This window comes from Otolemur garnettii, unplaced genomic scaffold, assembly GCF_000181295.1.
Source record: "Otolemur garnettii isolate 467f Iridium unplaced genomic scaffold, OtoGar3 scaffold00014, whole genome shotgun sequence".
NCBI lineage: Eukaryota > Metazoa > Chordata > Mammalia > Primates > Galagidae > Otolemur > Otolemur garnettii.
In genome coordinates, this window is record NW_003852409.1 from 13991243 (window position 1) to 14011250 (window position 20008).

At 38.6% G+C, this 20008-nt stretch overlaps 1 protein-coding gene across 1 annotated transcript in view; it reads right to left on the bottom strand.

The window, feature by feature from the left end:
- SVEP1 (sushi, von Willebrand factor type A, EGF and pentraxin domain containing 1) overlaps positions 1 to 20008 on the bottom strand; it is a 173991-nt gene that overhangs the window by 39614 nt on the left and 114369 nt on the right. Inside the window, exons 25-34 of the mRNA XM_012802314.2 lie at positions 18684 to 18841; positions 17664 to 17865; positions 15343 to 15518; positions 7724 to 7848; positions 6667 to 6790; positions 5735 to 5905; positions 4530 to 4703; positions 3991 to 4110; positions 624 to 800; positions 318 to 402 (exon numbers count right to left, since the gene is read on the bottom strand). Of these exons, the coding sequence (XP_012657768.1) occupies positions 318 to 402; positions 624 to 800; positions 3991 to 4110; positions 4530 to 4703; positions 5735 to 5905; positions 6667 to 6790; positions 7724 to 7848; positions 15343 to 15518; positions 17664 to 17865; positions 18684 to 18841 (1512 nt within the window). The remainder of the gene's footprint in view (positions 1 to 317; positions 403 to 623; positions 801 to 3990; positions 4111 to 4529; positions 4704 to 5734; positions 5906 to 6666; positions 6791 to 7723; positions 7849 to 15342; positions 15519 to 17663; positions 17866 to 18683; positions 18842 to 20008) is intronic.

Genomic DNA, 20008 nt, shown 5'->3' on the forward strand with positions numbered 1-20008 from the left:
AAAAAAAAAAATCTAGGGATTTTTCCCCCATCCTCTTTCTTCCATTATTATGTCTCTGCCAGCATGTCATTAATAACTTCAACATAGGTTTGTTTGCTTTTTGAGACAAAGTCTCACTTTGTCACCCTTGGTGGAGTGCTGTGATATCATAGCCCACAGCAACCTCAAACTCTTGGGCTCAAGTAATTCTCTTGCCTCAGCTTCCTGAGTAGCTGGGACTACAGGCAGCTGCCCCAATGCCCGGCTATTTTTAGAGATAGAGGTCTCGCTATTGCTCAGGGAATCCACCCACCTCAGCCTCCCAGAGGGACACTTACCTATATAGCACTTTACTGCCATAGGTGAATGTTGACCCCTCAATGCCACCATTTTCTGGGATAGCTGGTGCACCACAGGAAATAGCTTAAAGGAGGAAAAACAAAGTCTTTTCTGAGATTATGGGTGCAAATGTCTCTGAAAGCTCAAGGGGCAGCTCTAGATTTTTTAAAATCATGTTTCAATGGAAGCCTAATGATTGCCTTTCCAAAACAAACAACGTTGATACAACGTAACACCGATGTGTCTGCACCTTATTGCCCTAAGATTTCCACACCCAATAAGCATGGGAAATGTCCTAAACATACCTTCACAATATGGAATTAGATGATTCCATTCTCCAGACTCCAAACACGTAATTTTAGTTACCCCCATCAATTGGTATCCTTCCTCACAGGAAAATGTGACCTCGGCACCCACTGTATAAATCTCGCCGAAAGAGTGGCCGTTTTCTGGATTTCCTGGAGCCTTACATTTTATAGGTTCTAGAAATGAAAAACCAGTTTGGGTGGAATAATAGGTGGCTTTCATACAACCATGTAAAATTTCACAGTGAAGAATTATACTACAGCTAAGGTACCCATTAAAATCCAGTGAAAAGCTTTTGAAAGGAGATATATGAAGGTCAGAGGCCTGCTGAACATTAGAACAGAACATATAATAGGCATCGAAAGGAGTATTTTGAAATGGCAATGACTAACAAAAATACGCAAAGTTTATCTGGCCCCAAAGGTAGTTGTTCATTGGGGAAATCCTGGTGATGCCAGAGCATGGCTTAGAAGAGTTTCTGCCCCCTCACCTACCCCCAGCCTCATACTATTTTTAAAAGAGCAATTGTCTGGGTCTCAATGGTGTGAACGGCCGTACAGAGCAGATGCAGGGGGAGTTCCCAGCTTCCAAAAGACTGTGGGCCCTGAGCACCTCCTGTGCACAAATTCGGGGTCAGCACCGCTGTTGGGAAGGTAAAACTGGTAAAGCGAGTTTTGTGGCCAATGTTGAGCAAGAAGAGTGAGTACATCACTCCATCCTTAAATGGGGAGACAATATATATTGATTCACTCTTTCTAAAGGCCACCTGGTCTACCTAAGTCAAGGAGTTTAAAAGAACCCTTCTCAAAAAGTAAATGCAATTGTAAGACTTGATTTTGAGAAAAATGGCCAGAAATAAGCTTTGTCCAAAGATGCATATTAAATTCTTTTTTTCATAGTAGATACTACCTAATGTTAACATATAGAGAAAAGTTAACTATGGGAAAACTATAAAGTGAATTATGAAACGGGAATTAGAATCATGTTTCCATAGGATCCAGCAATCCTACCACTGGGCATTTATCCGAAGGAAGGAAAATCCGTGCATCCAGAGATATCCCTATGTTTATGGCGGTACCATTAACCATAGTCAAGAAAGACATGGAATCAACCTAACTGTCCATCAATGGATGAATGGATAAAGAGAAGATGGTAAATATACACAATGGAATATTGCTAAGCCGTACAAAGAAACAAAATCCTGCCATTCGCAGCAGCACAGACAGAACTGGAGGACGTTATGTCAACTGAAATCAGCCAGGCACAGAAGATGAATATCTCAGGTTCTCACTGAGATGTGGGAGCTAAAAAAGTACCATGGAGGCGGAGAGTAGAACGGTAGTTCCCAGAGGCTGGGGAGGTGGAGGAGAGGAAAAGGAGACGGAAAGAGGTTAGTTAACGAGTATGAACACACACAGTTAGAAGAACATACAGTTACGGCAGGAACAAGTTCTAGTATTGGAGAGCACAGCAGGGTCACCTTAGTTAAATATAATGTATTGTATATTTCAAAATACCTCGCAGAGAAGATTTTAAATGTTTCTGCACAACGAAATGATAACTGTTTGAGGTCACGGATATCCTGATTACTCTGATTTGACCATTCTACTTCCTATACGTGTCAAAATAGCACATGTACTCCATACTTATAATTTTGTGTAGCAATAATAAATCATGTTCTCAGACTATTTCATGACATAAAAATGTGCACAATATAATATTTCGTGATGTAACTAAAAGACTGTGTATACAGCACTTACATAGATATCTATATGTGTACACATATTTATAAGTACTAGATAGCACACAGAAAAATATTCTAGGTGTTCAAGTTATACCTTTTTTAATAGCAGGTGTTTCTGGACAGTGTGATTACAGATGATTTCAACTTTTTCTTCTGCTATAATATTTTGCATATTTCCCTAAGGAATTCGAGACTCTTTGAAGACATTCTTTAAATTGAATTTTATTTGACTGTGTCCACATACAGATTGAAATTGTACTCTCTGAGTCCATCATAAACTCTTACCATTCCCACACGTGCATCTCTGCTAATGTAAATTTGTTAATACATCACTGACCTTATATTTCAACACTAAGTTATGACATTTGCATGCAGTTTGAACTCAAATTTAGACTATCTATTGTGGCCAGACCCTCAGGTGAGTTGCACAGCTCACTATCTGAAGTGTTTGCCTTTCTTTCTGCTCTGTTTTAATCTCAGCACCTTTTCTCTGGATGGCTTTGCTTTTCAAAAATCTGTAATAAAAATTACATCATCTCCTGTTTCATCCAAGAAGTCTTCTGACATTTTCTTTTGATTCCTGTATTATCTCATTTTAAGTGCCACGTTCTGACTTCAGTTTTATTCTTCCTTCTTTTTGAGCAGAAATGATTTTGCAATATTTTTAGCCTTGTTTAATTTCACAAGAGAAGAAATATTTCCAAATCAGATATTTTGCTAAGCAAGGCTTGTGACTCATTCTTGAATAGTACACAACTGTTTGGTTGGAGAATAGGAGGATGGACGCATAAACATTCTGTTTAATTTAGAGGTTTCCCGTTCTGATTTCTATTGTCTGACTCACTGACACTATACTTTTTTTATTGCTATTGCTTTTATTCTCCCTGTCACTCTCCCTTTGAGTGGATGGGAAACACGTCTCTCCATCATGGATCACTCCTGGGACTCTCAACATGTCAGCACTTAACTTTGGGGACCCACAGCCAGACGATTTGGTTCACTATTTTAAATTCCTCTTCACTTTCTGTCTTACTGTTTTCTGGTGGTTACTTCCCACAATAAATGTGGAAAGACATCAATGGGTTGGGAGCTAGGCTGATGTTATCAAAGTTAGTTAAAAATATAAGATGCTGTAAGGCAAGGTGTCTACTGTTTTCTAAGCAATTTTTTTCCAGATAAATGTGAAGGCAAACACAACTGGATATTACAATATTGGCATTTGTAGAGTTCCTCTTGTAGTTGTGTCCTGCACCCAAGAGGTGTGCTGTATTTTTTCAATGATATGACACGATTTGACTGAGGCAGAGAAAAGATACTGATATGTAAAGCTTCTTCTTTGCAGAGAGGTCACTGATGATATTTCCAAATCCATTCTATTATTCTCATGGTACAGTTAGCTTTCAGTTTGTTTCTGAGGAATTAGGAACATGGCAGAGGCATACGGCTATGTTAAAGCCCCTTTAGTTGTTTCTTATGTATCTTTATGAGGTTTTTACCTTCTCCACCCGGCTATGTGCCCTTTGAAGTCGAAACTATTGTCTTATTTTAAAACAACACACTTAAAATATACCCTTGAATAAAGAAATCGAAATAGGAATTTCCAGGTGTACTGGAGGGGTTACCTGCACAGTTTTTCCCGTCCCCTGTGTATGGCGGGATGCAGGAGCATATGTAGGATCCATTGGTGTTCAGGCACGATGCATGCTCACTGCAATCGGATCCAACTGCACACTCGTCGACATCTGCAGCGAAGACAGCTTACAAATGTTAAAGTGGATTCATTTTCCTAATGTACCTACCACCTGCTTTTACTTTTAAATTATGACATATTGCACTGCATAACACATATGCTTTATCAAATTTAAATACCATAGTCATAATCACATTGCAAATACACACCAAAAGCTACTATTTCCCTAGTTTATAGGTAGCTTAGTAGAAGAACAGAAAAGACAAAACAGTCTTCATACTGAGACTAAGAAAAATCTAAAGCACTTCTGGCCCCTCTATGTAGAATTACTTTGTTACTGTGCCTTGGACAGAGCTCACTGCGGGGAGATGAATTAACCAAAGAATGCCTCCAGAGCCTCAGGAATTTGGGATGAATGTCTTCTATAGAGACAGAATAAACCCACATCGTAACTGTCAATATTTATCTCACCAAGGCATGCTGGTGAGATGCCGTTCCAGCTCCCGTTATCTGTACAGAACATCCTGGAATCGCCCAATAAATAGTAGCCATTATTGCACTGGTAGGTCACTGTGCTGCCAGCGTGGAAGTCCTCAGCTGAATAAAAGCCATTCTCCAAAGCAGGTGGCACCCCACAGCTGATGCCTGTCATATGACCAGGAGGGACGCAACTACATTAGGAGCAAAATACTCAAAGGGCATTGATTTATATTAAAACAATAGTTCAGTTAGAAATGAATTGTTTATTGCACACAACAGTGGGTTGAAAGTGCTCAACCCAGTGCTTCGGGCTGGTGGTAGCAGCCTGACCCTCAGGATCTAGCGCATTGCCTGGCTTAGGCAATTTGTTTATTCAGAAACGTTTACGGAAGGCCTACTACCTGCATAGACACTGTCCAAGGTGCTGGAATTACGGACCTGAACCAAACAGGCAGCATCCCTGCCTTGTGGAGCTAATTATCGAGTGCGGTAGATGGACAAAACCCCAAGTGAACGTGTGTCAGGTTGTAACAGGGGCTACTCCCTGTCTAAAATCACAGTCTTGCTTCCATGCAACCACTCCACTTTGTATCACGTTGTATTTCCCCACCCTTTTTTATTTTTCTTTATAGCATTGACAGCTAGCCCTTACCTTTATTATTTAGTACAAATAAATAATGTTTTATGTACTTGTTTATTTTTTATGTATCTCCTACTAGAATGTAAACTCCACAAAATAGGGACATTTTCCCCCACGTTGCCACATCACCAGAACCTACAGCAGTGCCTAGTGCATAGTAGGTACTTTAAACATTATTGAATAAAAAATAATAAATACATCAACTCAAGAAGATAGATGCATTCAACTCAAGAGGTCATTTCCCGTTTTCCCACCCAGCAATGCCCCATCTACCTCTGGGCCTTGACCTACAGAGTCTGTTTTTTTTTTTTTTTTTTTAATCACATTCAGCCATTTGTACCACCTTGGATACATGTGCAAATGGTCTCTTTGGATCAGCAGCCCCCACCTCCCTCATGGTGCCCAGCACAGTTCATTATGCAAAAGGATTCAATGAATATTTGCTATATTGGCTACTGTCATATATTTAGCTTTTGCCTAGAATTCTTGAAAAGTGTTCTTAGGATTTCAATATTTTTCAAGAAGCACTGAAATGACTTAAACAAAAGCAGCTCACGTTCACACTGAGGCAGCGGCTGGGTCCACTGTCCTTGATTCAGACAGGACTGCACAGGGTTCCCGACTATCTGGAAGCCTGGATCACAGAACAGACTGACTTGGGAGCCTGGCTTCAAATCTGCTGATGCAGTTCTCAAATGAGGTACTGATCCTTCCAAAGGTGGGCAATCTGAAGGCAGAGAACACAGGCGCCGAGCTTGTCAGCAGCACGGTGGCAGCATCACCAAGTCAACAGTTTCAAACTGTTACTTGTCCCAGCACTTAAGAGCTGTTCTATTGATATTAACACAAGTTAACATGTAGCCAGATCCCTGCCAAGCAAAATTATTAGAAAAAATCTTCTTAGTCAACAAACAACTCTCCCCTTTTCAACAGAAGCTTGTGGAATATATTTTTGCAAAGAGTATTTTAGGAATATGAATAAAATGTTCTTCTTACAAGCTACCAAGAGCCACAAATTCCAGGACATTTTAAGAAACTTGTTTAAATAAGTTTGATTTTATGATTATTTAGAGTTTGACTATTCAGGGTGTGGATGGAAACACCCGTTGCTTTTCTTACTGTTGCTGCCTGTTTCTAGGGGGCTGCAAAGAGGTATAAAACCAAAAGAATACCTCACCTCGAACAGGAGCATAGGACTTGTGGGCATTTAAAAGATAACCTTATTCCTCATCTCGCCTATCTTTCTAATCTTATTTTACCTTTGTCCAAATTTCCCCCATGATAACACTCCATTACACGGAATATACTTGAGCATTAAATAATAACACACTTTGGATGAATAACATTCAAATATGAATCACTAGTTAAACAGCAGATTGACAGCCACACCTGATTTGACCAACCGAGAATTTTAAATTGTCGTGTTTTGCTAGAAAGACCCAGGGTAGGAAAAAGATGATGAAGTCTATGGTAGAAGGAAATTCTCACCAGAACAGAATATGCTCTTGGAATCAATCTTCACTTTCCCCACAATTCCTGACAAGAAATCAGGCCAGGCCAACACATTTCCTCTGCTGAGTTCCTCTGGGCAGGAGGTGGCCAGTGATTTCACCTGAAAGTTTAAAAGCATGTGTTTAGATAAGCCTGACTTGCTCCATGAAGATGGAGTTATTATATCTCCATTTAGTCCTACTGAAAACATTGACAGATTTTTTGGAGGCAGGGTGGGTGGAAGCAGGCTTTTACCCAGTGTGACTCTGGGGGCAACAGGCAAATTCTCTTCCATCTCCTTCTCTCCCACCCCTTTCCTTCTCTCTCTCAAATATTTTTCCCACTAGACTCATTGTTGCCTGCAAGTTTGAAATCCTACGCATAGAATCATTTTGTCCAGAGCTTTGCAGTTTGTTAAAGGGATGTGGAGGCTCCCTTTCCCCTTCTAAGTCTCTGACCTCCAACAGAGTAGAGGAAACTGAAGCTTAGAAAAGTTCTGCTACTGTAATAATAAAAATTTATCAAGCATTTACCACGGACCAAACAGTACCAATAACATATATGTCTTATTTTGTTCAATCTTGTCAAAACTCTGCTACACACTTATTTATCATTTATAGACAAGAAAATTGAAACTTAAAGAGATGGAGTGACATATTAAAAATCACCACAGCAAGTTTGTGGTGCAACTGCAGCCGTTCGATTCTGGTTGGCTTAACCACTAGCTCATCTGTTGCTCTCTGTGGACAATTTTCTGCCAGTTCTAAGTTTCTTTATGATGCTTCTCAGCTCTGAAATTTCAAGATTTTACAAAATAATCATTCCCAATAAAATTTAAGAAGGTCACCAAGAAACTAAAAAGGGTTTTCATTGAAGATTACTGTAGATAACGTCTGCCTGACCTTGTCTATGACCATAGCATCAAATGACATTGGTGATAGGTTCTGATAACCGAGAGCTTGCAATACGATATGTCATCATTAGGCTGTTCACGTTTGTACTAGGTTTGTACCTTTGCATCTCATTACTGTCATACACTGAAAATGGAATTGACCTGCTGTGGAGACAGGACATAGTCCCAGAGGTTGAGCTGGCTTATGGAGCCCACAAAAGACTCAGCTGGGTTGAATCCCTCTCCTTTTTTGTCTTGCTCTTGCCCCAGAACTAATGCACCACCACCTACGGAAAGACAAAGAGAGAGAAAAAGGAGGAAGTTTGGCCTGATGACATATTATTCCCCAAATGTTAACTTAATGAAAGTCTCCATTTTTTCATATTAGTATCGAGCACATTGGATTTTTTTTTCCATTCTTGATGTACTTTACTAAGAAGAAAAGATGGAGACTTTATATTTTTTATGTTTACCTAGATGGAGTTGAAAAAGTAAAGTACATCAAGAATGGGAAAAAAAAATCCAATGTGCTCAATACTAATATGAAATCAATATATAAAGAACTACACACTCATACGAATGATAATAGAAATAAATAAAAGAAAATTACTGAAAAGCTAAATTCTGTCAACTTACTACATGTTTTATCAATAAGGACAAATTTAGTATTTTATATAGCATCTTAAAGATAGCTAGGTTTTTCCAGTCAGAGTGGCCCACATCACAAAGTCCCAAATCTGTAGATGTTGGTGTGAATGTGGAGAGAAGGGAACACTTCTACACTGCTAGTGGAACTGCAAATTAATACAACATTTATGGAAAGAAGTATGTAGAATTCTTAAAGAACTAAAAGTTGACCTTTCATTTGATCCTGCAATTACATTACTAGCTATCTACCCAGAAGAACAAAAATCACTTTCCCACAAGGATATTTGCACCAGAGTGTTTATTGCAGTTCAGTTCACACTTGCCAAGTCATGGAAGCAACCACATGCCTGTCAATCCATGAATGGATTAACAAACTGTGGCATATGTATACCATGGAGCACTATTCAGCCATAGAAAAGATGGAGACTTTACATGTTTTCTATTTATCTGGATGGAGTTGAAACACATTCTTCTACATTCTTCTTAGTAAAGTACATCAAAAATGGAAAAAAAAAAATCCAGTGTGCTCAATACCAATACTAATATGAAATCAATATATAAAGAACTACATACTTACACGAATGACAAAACACAAATATAGTCTAGCAAGGGGGAGGGTTGAGGAGGGAGGGCAATTGGTGGGATCTAACCTAACATGCACAATGTGAGGGAGTTCAGCATGCCCCCTGATGAAGGGCTCAACTAAAACTTGAACTTTACCTTAGAAGTGAAAATAATGTAACCTAAAAGTTTGTACCTGCATATTAATTTGAAATTAAGAAAAGATAGATAGGATTTAGAATATTGTATTGTATTTATAAATATGTCACTATAAAACCCATATACATGTATATAATACATACGATATTTTATTTTGACAGAACTAGGTAAGTCCATGGAAGTGACCACTCTTTGTTGTTTTTAATCTCTTAGGCTACAATGCTACAATTTGCAGCATCAAATTTAGGGAATCTTCTAAAGTGGTCTCCTAATTGCTAAATTCAATGGAGTGGAGACTTGGGCATTCAACTCTGCCTCATCTTTTTCAACAGAGAGTCCTTCCTGAGTGTGCCGTCTGTGGTGCCCAAATCTCCCTTCAACCCTTCTCTGCTCTGCTCTGTGACCCAAAGGTTGTCCATTTGTGAGATGTACCTCTGGCTTCTTTGTCCTCTGGTTTCTGCTTGTGTCTGGCCAGTGGAGGACCAGAGTGAGATAAGAAAGTGGGATGAGAGAAAAGGTCGGCCTCCTGGATCCCATCCTTTCATGCAACCAAACAACTGCAAATGGCTGTTTCCTTCCCAACTGGTGACATTGGTCCTTTTGGGTGATTTCTCTCCATCATTGTAGGTTTGTCATAATTCTGGCAAGGACTGCTACCCCTTGGTCACTTCAGGCCCACCTTCTGCCACTTTCCATTACTCCTGGTCACGTGTGTTCTACTATCATATTTTGGTCCTCTTAACCACGCTTACGCCTTTGAAAATAGTCCTTTATTCAAGTTGCCTTAGTTACCTCCTTTTCTCTGCCACCTGTTTCCTGCCAGGAGCCTGACCTGGTCACACTTGGTTTCTATCAGAGCATCCTCTGCTGGTTTCTTGGAACCTATCAGTTCATTCTTAGCCTCCCTTGTCTGCCTGCTTCTGGGAAGTTGGTCCCAGGATGCTACCCTGTGACTTTCTTGTTCCTCCAACTCCTTCTCCTATTTCATCTCACTTGCCTGTCAATCAGTATCTCTCTTTCATGATTTCTCAACATGTTTTTTAAATAAAATTATTAATTGAAACATTAATACATACACAGAGGAAGATTAAAAATAAGTAATCAAGAATTCCTTTTACCCAGACATAAGCATTTAATAGTTTTATATATTTCTTGCCAAGTTTATATTGTTATTATGTCCTTAGTACGTGTATATGGGTATCTGAGGTATTTAAAAATACATAAACTCATACTGCACAGGACACTTGAATCTTGCTTTTCTCCATGAACATGTTATCATTTTATGAGTTTTGTTAGCAATGTTATGTTACCATAGGAGGTCAGTGAAGTTTGTGAACTCATCCTAGAGAAAGTGCTACATACCTCATTGCTGAATATCACTACAGTCACCTTCTAAGTACTCCCCTTGGGAAGCTATGCGTCAATACCAGTGCTAGTCCACCCTTCAAAGCATTTTCTCTAGGACGAGTTTGTGAACTTAATTTTTAGATCTCATGCCCCTTATCACTGGATATTGGGGTAGCTTCTAAGTTTGGTAGTAATAAAATAATATTGAGATAAGCATGGTGATACACAAATGTTTGCTTAGGTCATTGATTATTTCCTTCAGATTGATTCTCAGCAGTTTAATTGACAGTTGGGTGCAAAAAGTACACCTAAGGCTTTTGATGCAAGTTTTGAAATTGCTTCTCAGAAAGGTTTTATCAAATTTCATACCTGTCAGCACTCTATTCAAACGTCCACCATGCTGAATCCTTGCCAATTGTATTCTATCACTAAAAACAACTTTCCTGATTTGATATAAGGTAGTATCAGACCATTTTTTATAGGTCATATAATTTATATATATACAATATATATATTATACAGAAATACAAACTATATATAGGTCATATATATGTACATATATTCTTTATATAAAAAATAAAGAATAAAATTACCTTTAATTGCACTACCCAAAGAAATAACAGAATATAGTATATGTAATACTATATTACATATGTAATATGTATATTATATGACCTATATATATGTTTGTAACATATGTAAATATATATTATATGACATATATAAAAACATATATATATTATATATATACAAATATAAACATATATATATATACACATATATATTGTATTTCTGGGACTAGAAATTCAATAGAAACCTCAAATCTAATATGTCTAAAACAAAATGCAAACTCTTTTTCCCTTTCCACCACCAAATTTTACTAGAGTTCTTATCTTAGTAAGAGACTTTTAAGTAATGCTGATCACTCAAACTGAAGCCAGTCAGTCCCTACTATGGAATGATTTGTATCACCCTCAAATTGATACACTGAAGCCCTAACCTCTGCTGTGATGGTCTGGAGATGGGGCCTTTGGGAGGTAGTTAGGTTGAGATGAGGTCAGGAAGATGGGGCCCTCATGATGGGATTAGTGCCCTTATAAAGAGACACCTGGCACCTTGCTGCCTCTCTCCTGCCATGTAAGAAGACAACTGTCCACAATCTAGGATGAGAAACCTCACCAGAAGCCAAACATACTGGCACCCTAATCTCAGACATCCAACATCCAGAACTATGAAGAAATTTGATTTCTATTATTTAAGCCAACTAGTCTATAATATTTATATATATAAAAATTTTTTATGGCAAGCCAAGCAGCCTAAGGTAGCCACTAAGGCTATCAATTGGAGCTCTGCCATATTTATGGGCTCAAATTCATCCCACCTGCCCTGCTGCTATGGTCAGCCAACCATCTCCCTCGTTGGAGAAGTGAGGTGAAGAGTTTTCTGGTTTTATATTCCTGTTCCTTCAATCTACTTTTCACTCTTCCCTCAAGGTTTATTATTTTTTTAAATATGTAGATACTCCTTTTTTTAACCTTAAAGAAAATACATGTTCATTAGGAAAATATAAAAAATAAAGAAGATAATTAAAATTACCTTTAATTGCACTACCCAAAGAAGATGTAGTTGAATACCACAACACACTAAATTAAATCCAAAAAGAAACAACTACCCTACTTCACCAGATAATGCCAGTTCCTGTTGAAATATCTTTACTGACTCTCAATTTATTGAGGAGAAAGTGTACATTCCTTGAGGGGACATGAACAAGTTCATTACAACCCATCACCATATTATATTTCAGTTTCTTTCTCTACCATATGATCCTTTGTTTCTCTGCCACATATACTGTGTTACAGCTATGGAGAAACGCCAATCATTCCTCAGCAAACAAACTCACTTATGGCTCTCTGCCTCTGTACATGGAGCTCCTTCTGCCTGAGATGCCCTTCCCCATTCTTCTGACCAGATCTTTATGAAGGTACTAATGATGTGCTGTCTACATTACCAGACATAGGGCTTATATAGAGCTAAAAGTTTATCTGCCCTTGAGAGACTATAATGCTAAGGGAAAATACACATGAAATCTGACAACTAAGTTCTTGAACTTGACACCATGTGCTTACCTCGGCAGCATTGTACAAACAACTCACTTGTTCAGTGTCTGACAGCTGTGTTTGTGCTGTGGCAATGTCTTGCTGAGTGGCATTCATTGTTTTTGCATGTTTTTGTGTGCACATGACAACTACTCTGACGGTCATTCCAGAAAAAGAGTTCCAAATCGCTTAGAAGGGTAGAGTAGGCACTGGTGTCAGTGCATAGCTGCCCAAGGGGAGTACTTTGAAGGTGACCATAGTGATATTTGGCAATGAGAATGTAGCACTTTTTCTAGGACGAGTTCATGAACTTAACTGTCAGACCTTATACATAAATACTTTTCAATATAGTGTAGTTAATGCAGCCACAGAGGTGTGCAGAGAAGAAGAAGAGCTAAAAGAGAGCTCCAGTGGGGAAGGCTGGGATCAGGGAAGGCATTCAGACATGCATCTTGATGAGTAAGAGTTAATCTCATGGAGAAGGAAGATATGAAGAGTTTCTAGGCAAATGAGTGAGCAAAGTGCAAGTAAGAATTAAATTCTAAAGGTGTCTTCAATACCCCAGTGCGTATGGGTTCCCTTCAACACTTTATTTTCTAATGGTCCCATGCCTGCTCCATCTGTGACATGTGTTAATAGACAAATCTAAGTAGAAAACATTAAAAGCCCAGGAAAAGGGTATGACCTTAAGTTTCAGGCATTAGACTCTAGCAATGAAATTTGAGGGGGTCTTTTCATTTTTCTGGGCCTCTCTGTTTCCTCACTTCAGCAATGATTAATAACTGCCGTCTATTAGGCTCACGTGATCATTGTGACAAAAACATTCAGTGAATGTATGTCCACGTGTTACTTGTTTTAAAAGGTCAATTAGGCATAAATGAAATTAAAAGGAAGCTTTGATTTTTGTAGTGGCTTCCTGTTCAAGTATATTTTACAAAGAAGCAAAGGATTATGAACAAGGCATTTTACATGAATTAATAGTTATTTAGCAAAATCATCCAGTTAGATATTGCCCTAATATTAATCTCCCAATACTCCCATTTTACAATAGTCTACTGTTTATAGTTTGTTTCTCTTTCCCTCTCCAAATTCATCTCCCTGGTCCATTTCTTTTCAAGTCATCCTTGCTACCTAAATCAACGGAGCCACCTGAACTTCCTTCTGTCCCCTCTCCTCCAAGGTGCGCATGTCCCTGACTCTTCAGTAGGAGCCGCCCTTTGAGGCTGTCATTTCTGTAACCTCAACACTAACAGGTCACTTTGCAGGCCAAATTGAAGTTTGGCAAATGCTCCGTGTATGGATAAACATCTAGGGATCTGTATGTATGTTTCATCCATCTCTTCAATTATTCTGGGGTTGTTTAAATAAGAAGAACTGGTTCTCTACTCTTTTTCATTTGCCCTGAGTTTTCTTCCCAGGAGAAGCATAAGGGATGCTTCTTACTGTTCTGCTCTTAACTCTTGGTGATGCCCCTTCACTAGGGCGTCCTTTTGTGCTCTGGTTAGAGACATCTTTGCTATTTAGGGATTTTTCCCATGTGCCCTGTTACTTCTTTCTACCTGTCCTGCCCTTCTTGCCACTTACCCCAGCCAAGTTAAAACCTGCCAGTGATTTCCTATTGATTTTAGAGTCAAAATTTCAATCCTTAACCTGCCCTGCAGGGCTTTCCATGATTTGGTCACAACTTCCCTCTCTAGCTGCGTACCCTGTATTCCCTCATTTCCTGGGCCAGCCTGCATTCCAGACGCATCAGTCTTCTCTCAGCTCTTTCAAGAAGGTCCAGCCCCCTTCACCTTGTAGTTCCTGACATTTCTGGGAACTCAGCAAGGATATGTCTCCAAGCTCTCATTAATTCTTTATTCTGCATCAGCTCCTTGGTTACAGGCATTCATAATGCTTACCTCAGCATAAAATTACATAATATTTAGTGTGATTATAGGGTTAGTATCCTATATCCCTTCACCACCACTCTGAAAGCTTCTGGGGAGCAGGGACCACATGATTTTTGCCGGCCGTTGGGTTTCCAGTGCCTCGTATAAGTGCCTGACCCAACTAGCGGGTGCTCAGTATGTATTCTTTCAAATCACAAATAAATTAACATTAGTTTGATCCCCATAGATTTTCTTAGTGAAGAAAATAAGTGAAATAAGGCACAGACAATAGTTTCTAAAAAATAAAATAAAGATCTGATTTGAAACTTTGCAAAGGTAGCCTTATCACATTTTTATAAATATTAGTATTTTCTGTACTATACTTATTAGTACACTTATCTTTACTTTCATACAACTTAAGTCCAGAATATATTAGTCAATTTCTAATATTTTAATTCATTTTTTATTTGTTTATTTTACCCAGGTACTATTTTCTACTATCTGAAACAAATGAGGAAAGTGAAAAATAATGTGATATACACACACTTCTGTAGATGTAGCAAACTTATTGCTAGGTACAACGCTAGAAACCCCGGGTCAGCTAATATTTTAGCATTTTTTCCAACTAAAACCCTCTGAGTATTTTTTAAGAAGTATTTTTAGAAGAGAGGTTGCATTCTATTTGAACAGGCATATAAAAGATGAATAGCTATTAGTGGTAGTACGGCTTGTATTAATACAGTGATCACAAAACAAAACAAAAATCTCTAAAACAAACAAACGAAAGCCATCAGTAATTATTAATTACTCTCCTCATTGGAAGACAGTTTTACAGGCATCTGTTAGTTCAGCATGCTTCTTGGCAGTCTTACTATAGATCCGCAAAGGCATTTCATATCCAGAGGGTCATACACAGCTTATTTAGGAAGAAAACTTTTAATAACTCATAGTTAGGATAACTAGAGGGTAGTAAATGAGAGAGAGAACTGTTTCTCTTTGTTCAAAACCAAGGACAACAAAGCCAGCAAACTTTGATGTTCATTTAAGCACCACCTCCTCTGGAGTCTAACAGAATTATATCCATTTTGTTAAGACATACCAGGGATGGCGGAGCCAACAGAGAGGCCTGTACCCCCGTCAGATAATTTCCCATCAATGTAGACTTTCCAGGCTCCATTGGAACTCGTCCAAGTGATTGCAATATGATGCCAACTGCCGTCATTCACTGCAGGACAGTCTGTTATCTTTTCCTTGCCATTCACATAAAGAACCCAGCTGTGGAGAGACAGATTCCAGGGAACACAGTCATTAGTCATATGTTGCAATCCTTTCTGTGGGGCACGTTACTATTTTTCTTGTCTCTCTCTCTCTGTGTGTGTAAAGTACGTTGTGTAAACCTATGATTCTTTTTTTCCCCTCTGTTTGGTCACGTTTCATTGCAGCATATTTGAGTTACTAATTACACCTTATTGTAGCTCCCTGAACATTGGTTTGTGTTCTTTAAGCACTGAGGGGTAAGAAAAAAATCTTAGAATGAGCCAAGAGAAGTTACTCTAATTTGAGACAATTTACCAAATGGCTGTTTTGGAGTGAGTGAGTCAAGAATGGGACCGAGAGTTGTGTAAATGTCAGAAATGACCTCTTTCCTCTAGAATGTAAGTTTCCTAAGACCAAGAACAAACTTTAGATGTCTTAGAGAAAGTAAGTACATTTCATGGTTGTGGCCAAGGTCTCAATATTTGTGTCCTCTCAAAACCTAATCAATCATGTGATTGGGAGGTGGGGTCTTTGGGAAGCAGTTAGGTCAGGGAGGTGGAGCCCTCAGTAAGAGACCTGAAACAGTCCCTCACCAGTTGTCCCTTCAGCATGTGAGGACGCAGCAAGAAGGGACCCTCAGAAGGTGCACCCTCACCAGACAACAAATCTACTGACACCTTGATCTTGGACTTCTCAGCCTCCAGAACTGTGAGAAATACATTTCTATTGTTTATAAGCAATTACTCTGTGCTATTTTGTTAAAGCAGCCTGAACAGACTATGAGAATTGCCAAAGCAATCCAATGGCAAAGTTTATTGAACCAAAGAGAAGAAAACCTATAACTAAACAAGGATGGCCAACCAAAAGCAGTTTCCAAAAACCATGTATGTCACTTAGGGATTTAAATACAATAGGCAGCTTAAAGTGAGAAATCTTCAAAAGCCAATGGAGAGCAAAAGAAATGATTAGGGAAAGTTAAGAAGGAAGATTAAAAATGCATTGAGTACCTCTCCCTGTATCTTCTTAGACCCTATTCTAAGATGTTTATAAAGACTAGTTTTTACAATATTGTTTTCTTTCTGCCTTTTCCCATTTTTCTCTTGCTATTCAAGGAGATAACAGGTTCTCTATTTATAAATATTTTGCCTTAATAGAGGATTCTTGCAAACTTTTTGGATTTTTTTTCCCAAGAGCCCAAGTCCACTAAGAGGAATAGTTTCTGAAAATGGGGAGATTTCCACCAGAATAGTGAGATTCCTTCAGACTGAGGAGAGAAAAGAGACATCAGTAGGTTTCTGACACCTGCCCCATGCTCATTAGCAGGCTAACAGTTTGGTGGATTTGAGAGGAAAAGGCCATGTGGGTCCATCACAGAATCTAACCAGATTGAAGGTACTAACTTGAAGTCTTGCCAAGGATTCCACATTTGGTAAAAGACAGTGATCTTGAAAGGATTTAAAACACTGCAAAGCCTGAATCAGTGCAAGGTTGAGTGATAAGTAGTGTGGACAGATGGCCAACCATGGACTCCTGTTCTAGTCTGTGCCTCTTTAGCAAAACTCTGGATAGAAATGAGGTTGGCTCTTTTGACAGCCCTGATAGATGGGACCCTGGAGTTGAAATTAATTGATCCTAAAGAAATAAAAAAGTATTGTCTTGTACACTGAGCTTGCAGACTGATTTATACTCAATAACATGTTTCTCATGGGTCAATAATGTCACCAAAAATACATTAATGTATAAAATACCTTTATATTGCTATGTAAAAGAAACAGCATAAGTTTTAGAGGTTTTAGAGTCAGACTTTGAGAATTAGCTCTCCCACTTCCAGGGTCTGGGATTTGGGGTAAATCATTTAGGCCAGCTTTCTGAAACTTTGTCTTGTTACCTGTGAAATGCACACTAACTCCTCAGGTCATTGTGAAGATGAATTGAAGTAATACATATGAAAATACTTACTAAACAGCAAAATGCAACACATGTATGAAGTGTTTTACTAAAACTTTGTCTTCTTACAGACCTTGTCCAGATGCTCTATTTTATCATTATGATGCTGCTGTTCTGTTGAACCACCTGACACTCCTAACCCCCAGCCCCAGCATCAGTTCTAACTTGGTGCTAGGCTAAGCTCCTAAGCACAGTCTTTCAGACACTTCTGCTTACCCATTGTAATCAGTCAGGAGGAAGGTATTATCACTGCCATTCTCCAGTGCATAGGAGATTGGTGTTCCATAGTTGGTGGTGTCAGAGGACTTCATCCAAAATGCACAGGTCACAGCTTGGAGAGATGGAAGCACACCATCTAGCATGACATAACCATAGATTCCAGAAACCTCAAAATCCAGGTTAAATCCCGTAGACTGTTCTGCAATGAGAAAGAAACATGTGCAGACCATGGCACTTGCAAGGCATTATTTAAGGTAAACATCAGGAAAGAAGTGCTATGGTGAAAGAAGCTCATTTCAGTGAGTATGATTATCTGAGAAGCAGTTTCAAAATTGAATACATATTACTTGCAAAATAAACATTACATTTTTAAAAATAATCAGTAAGTATATGAGATAGCACTCAATAGTGAAAGGAAGCAGAGAAATAGGGAGCAGCTGGAAGAAGAGGTGGAATTGGAATGTTTATTAAAGCTAGAGATAATAAAGCATGTCTGCATGCTAAGGTGAATGACTCAGTAAAGAGGAGGTAACTGATGTCACCAGAGAGAAGGAGAAGGGACTGCAGGGGCAATATCCTGTTCCTACTCAGACCTCTGGCTTTTCCCCATTTCTTAAGCAATTCAGCTCTGCCCCAAATCTGCACAGTGCATTCAATATAGCAAAAATCCTACAGCTGAAAGACTCTTGCCTCCTGAGAAATTAGTGGAGCACTGACTCTCACCTCCTATGTCCAGAGGCTTATCAAAGTGTCCTTTCTAAACATGTAGAATGTGATGACTTCTGCTAAATTCAGTTTTCCTTATTTTCCCCTTCCATGTCTAAGCTTCAATTTCCTCATCAGTGCTATTGGGAATCATAGTACCTCATTTATTGGATGGCTGTGAAGATTGAATAAGTACAAAGTACTTACCAAAGTTTTTGGCATGTAGGCAGTGCTTGCTGCAGGCAAAAGTTGATAATGTTATTATATTACTATTTTTAGTATTGCTATTAATAACACTGTGTTGACATATACCTGTTTCACACCTGCTGCCTGAAAATCCTGGCCGACATTTACAACTGTATGAGTTTAATTCATCTACACAGGTGGCCTGATTTCTACATGGGTTAGACTGACACTCATTGATGTTCAGTTCACAGTGTGACCCTGTGAAGCCTGCTGCACACTGGCACCTGGAAGAAAACAAAATGTTGTGACTATTAGAACTGCTGAAGGAAGGCGTTAGAGGAGGTCTCCCATTTATAATAACTTTATCTCAAAGGGTTTTGCGAAAACATAGTTTTCACATCAAAACAGTGTTTTAAATGCTATTTTTCCCAGTTCATCAGATTAAACTTATGCATGGTAACATGTATGAGAAATTTTGTAGTGTAAAACTAGAAAGTAGTTCTGGTCCAGATGTAATATTATTCACACACTGTGGTTTCTCTTCTCACAGAAGTTTCTGGAAAAATACAACAAGTTCGGATGCTGTTCTAAAGACTTTTATAGATGAAGCCAATTTTTCTGACAGTGAGATAATACTAGTATTATTCCCATTTTATAGATAAATTAAACTCTGACTCAAAGAAGTAAAATAATCTGCCCAAGTCCTTTTATTATTAAGTGATTGAGTGGGATTTTGAACCATATGGCATATCAGTACGCCATTTAGTCTCTGTGGTATGAAAAAGCCATTTAAACCCCTCAGAATGTAAACTATATCTGATATTGTCAGATGTTGACAAAGGTGTTGTGAAATAGGAAGTCTCATGTAGTGATCAGAACTATAATTTGCAGTGTCAAGAGAAACTGATAGTTTACATTCCCAGAGCCCTGCAGATCCACTTCACATTATCCGCTCTAGGAGTGTACTGTAGAAAGAGCACAGGGACCTGGGAAACAAATATGCATAGCAGAATCATTATAAATGAGAGAACGGGAAAATAAATCATGACACAGTCATGCAATGGGGAACGCTAAGCAGCATTTAAAGTGAATAACCCAGAGTCAGATGAATCCACAGTGATAAGACTTGAAAATAATGTTGACTGAAGAAAAAAACAAATTGCAAAAGGATGTGCATGGCATAATACCAATTATGTAATATGTAACTACACTATCCTGTACATGCTGTCATATATGTAGTAAAACATAAAACTAAATGGGAAAGATATATACAAACTTCCGGGCAGTAGTTACCACCAAGGGAGAAGAGGAAGGTGTGTGCTTGTGTGCATGTGCATGTGAGTGTGTGTATTGGAAGAAATTCAACCCCATTCTGAGAACTTATTTCTTTCTTTTAATTTTTTGAAGACAAGCTCTCACTCTGTCACCCAGGATAGAGTGTAATGGCATCA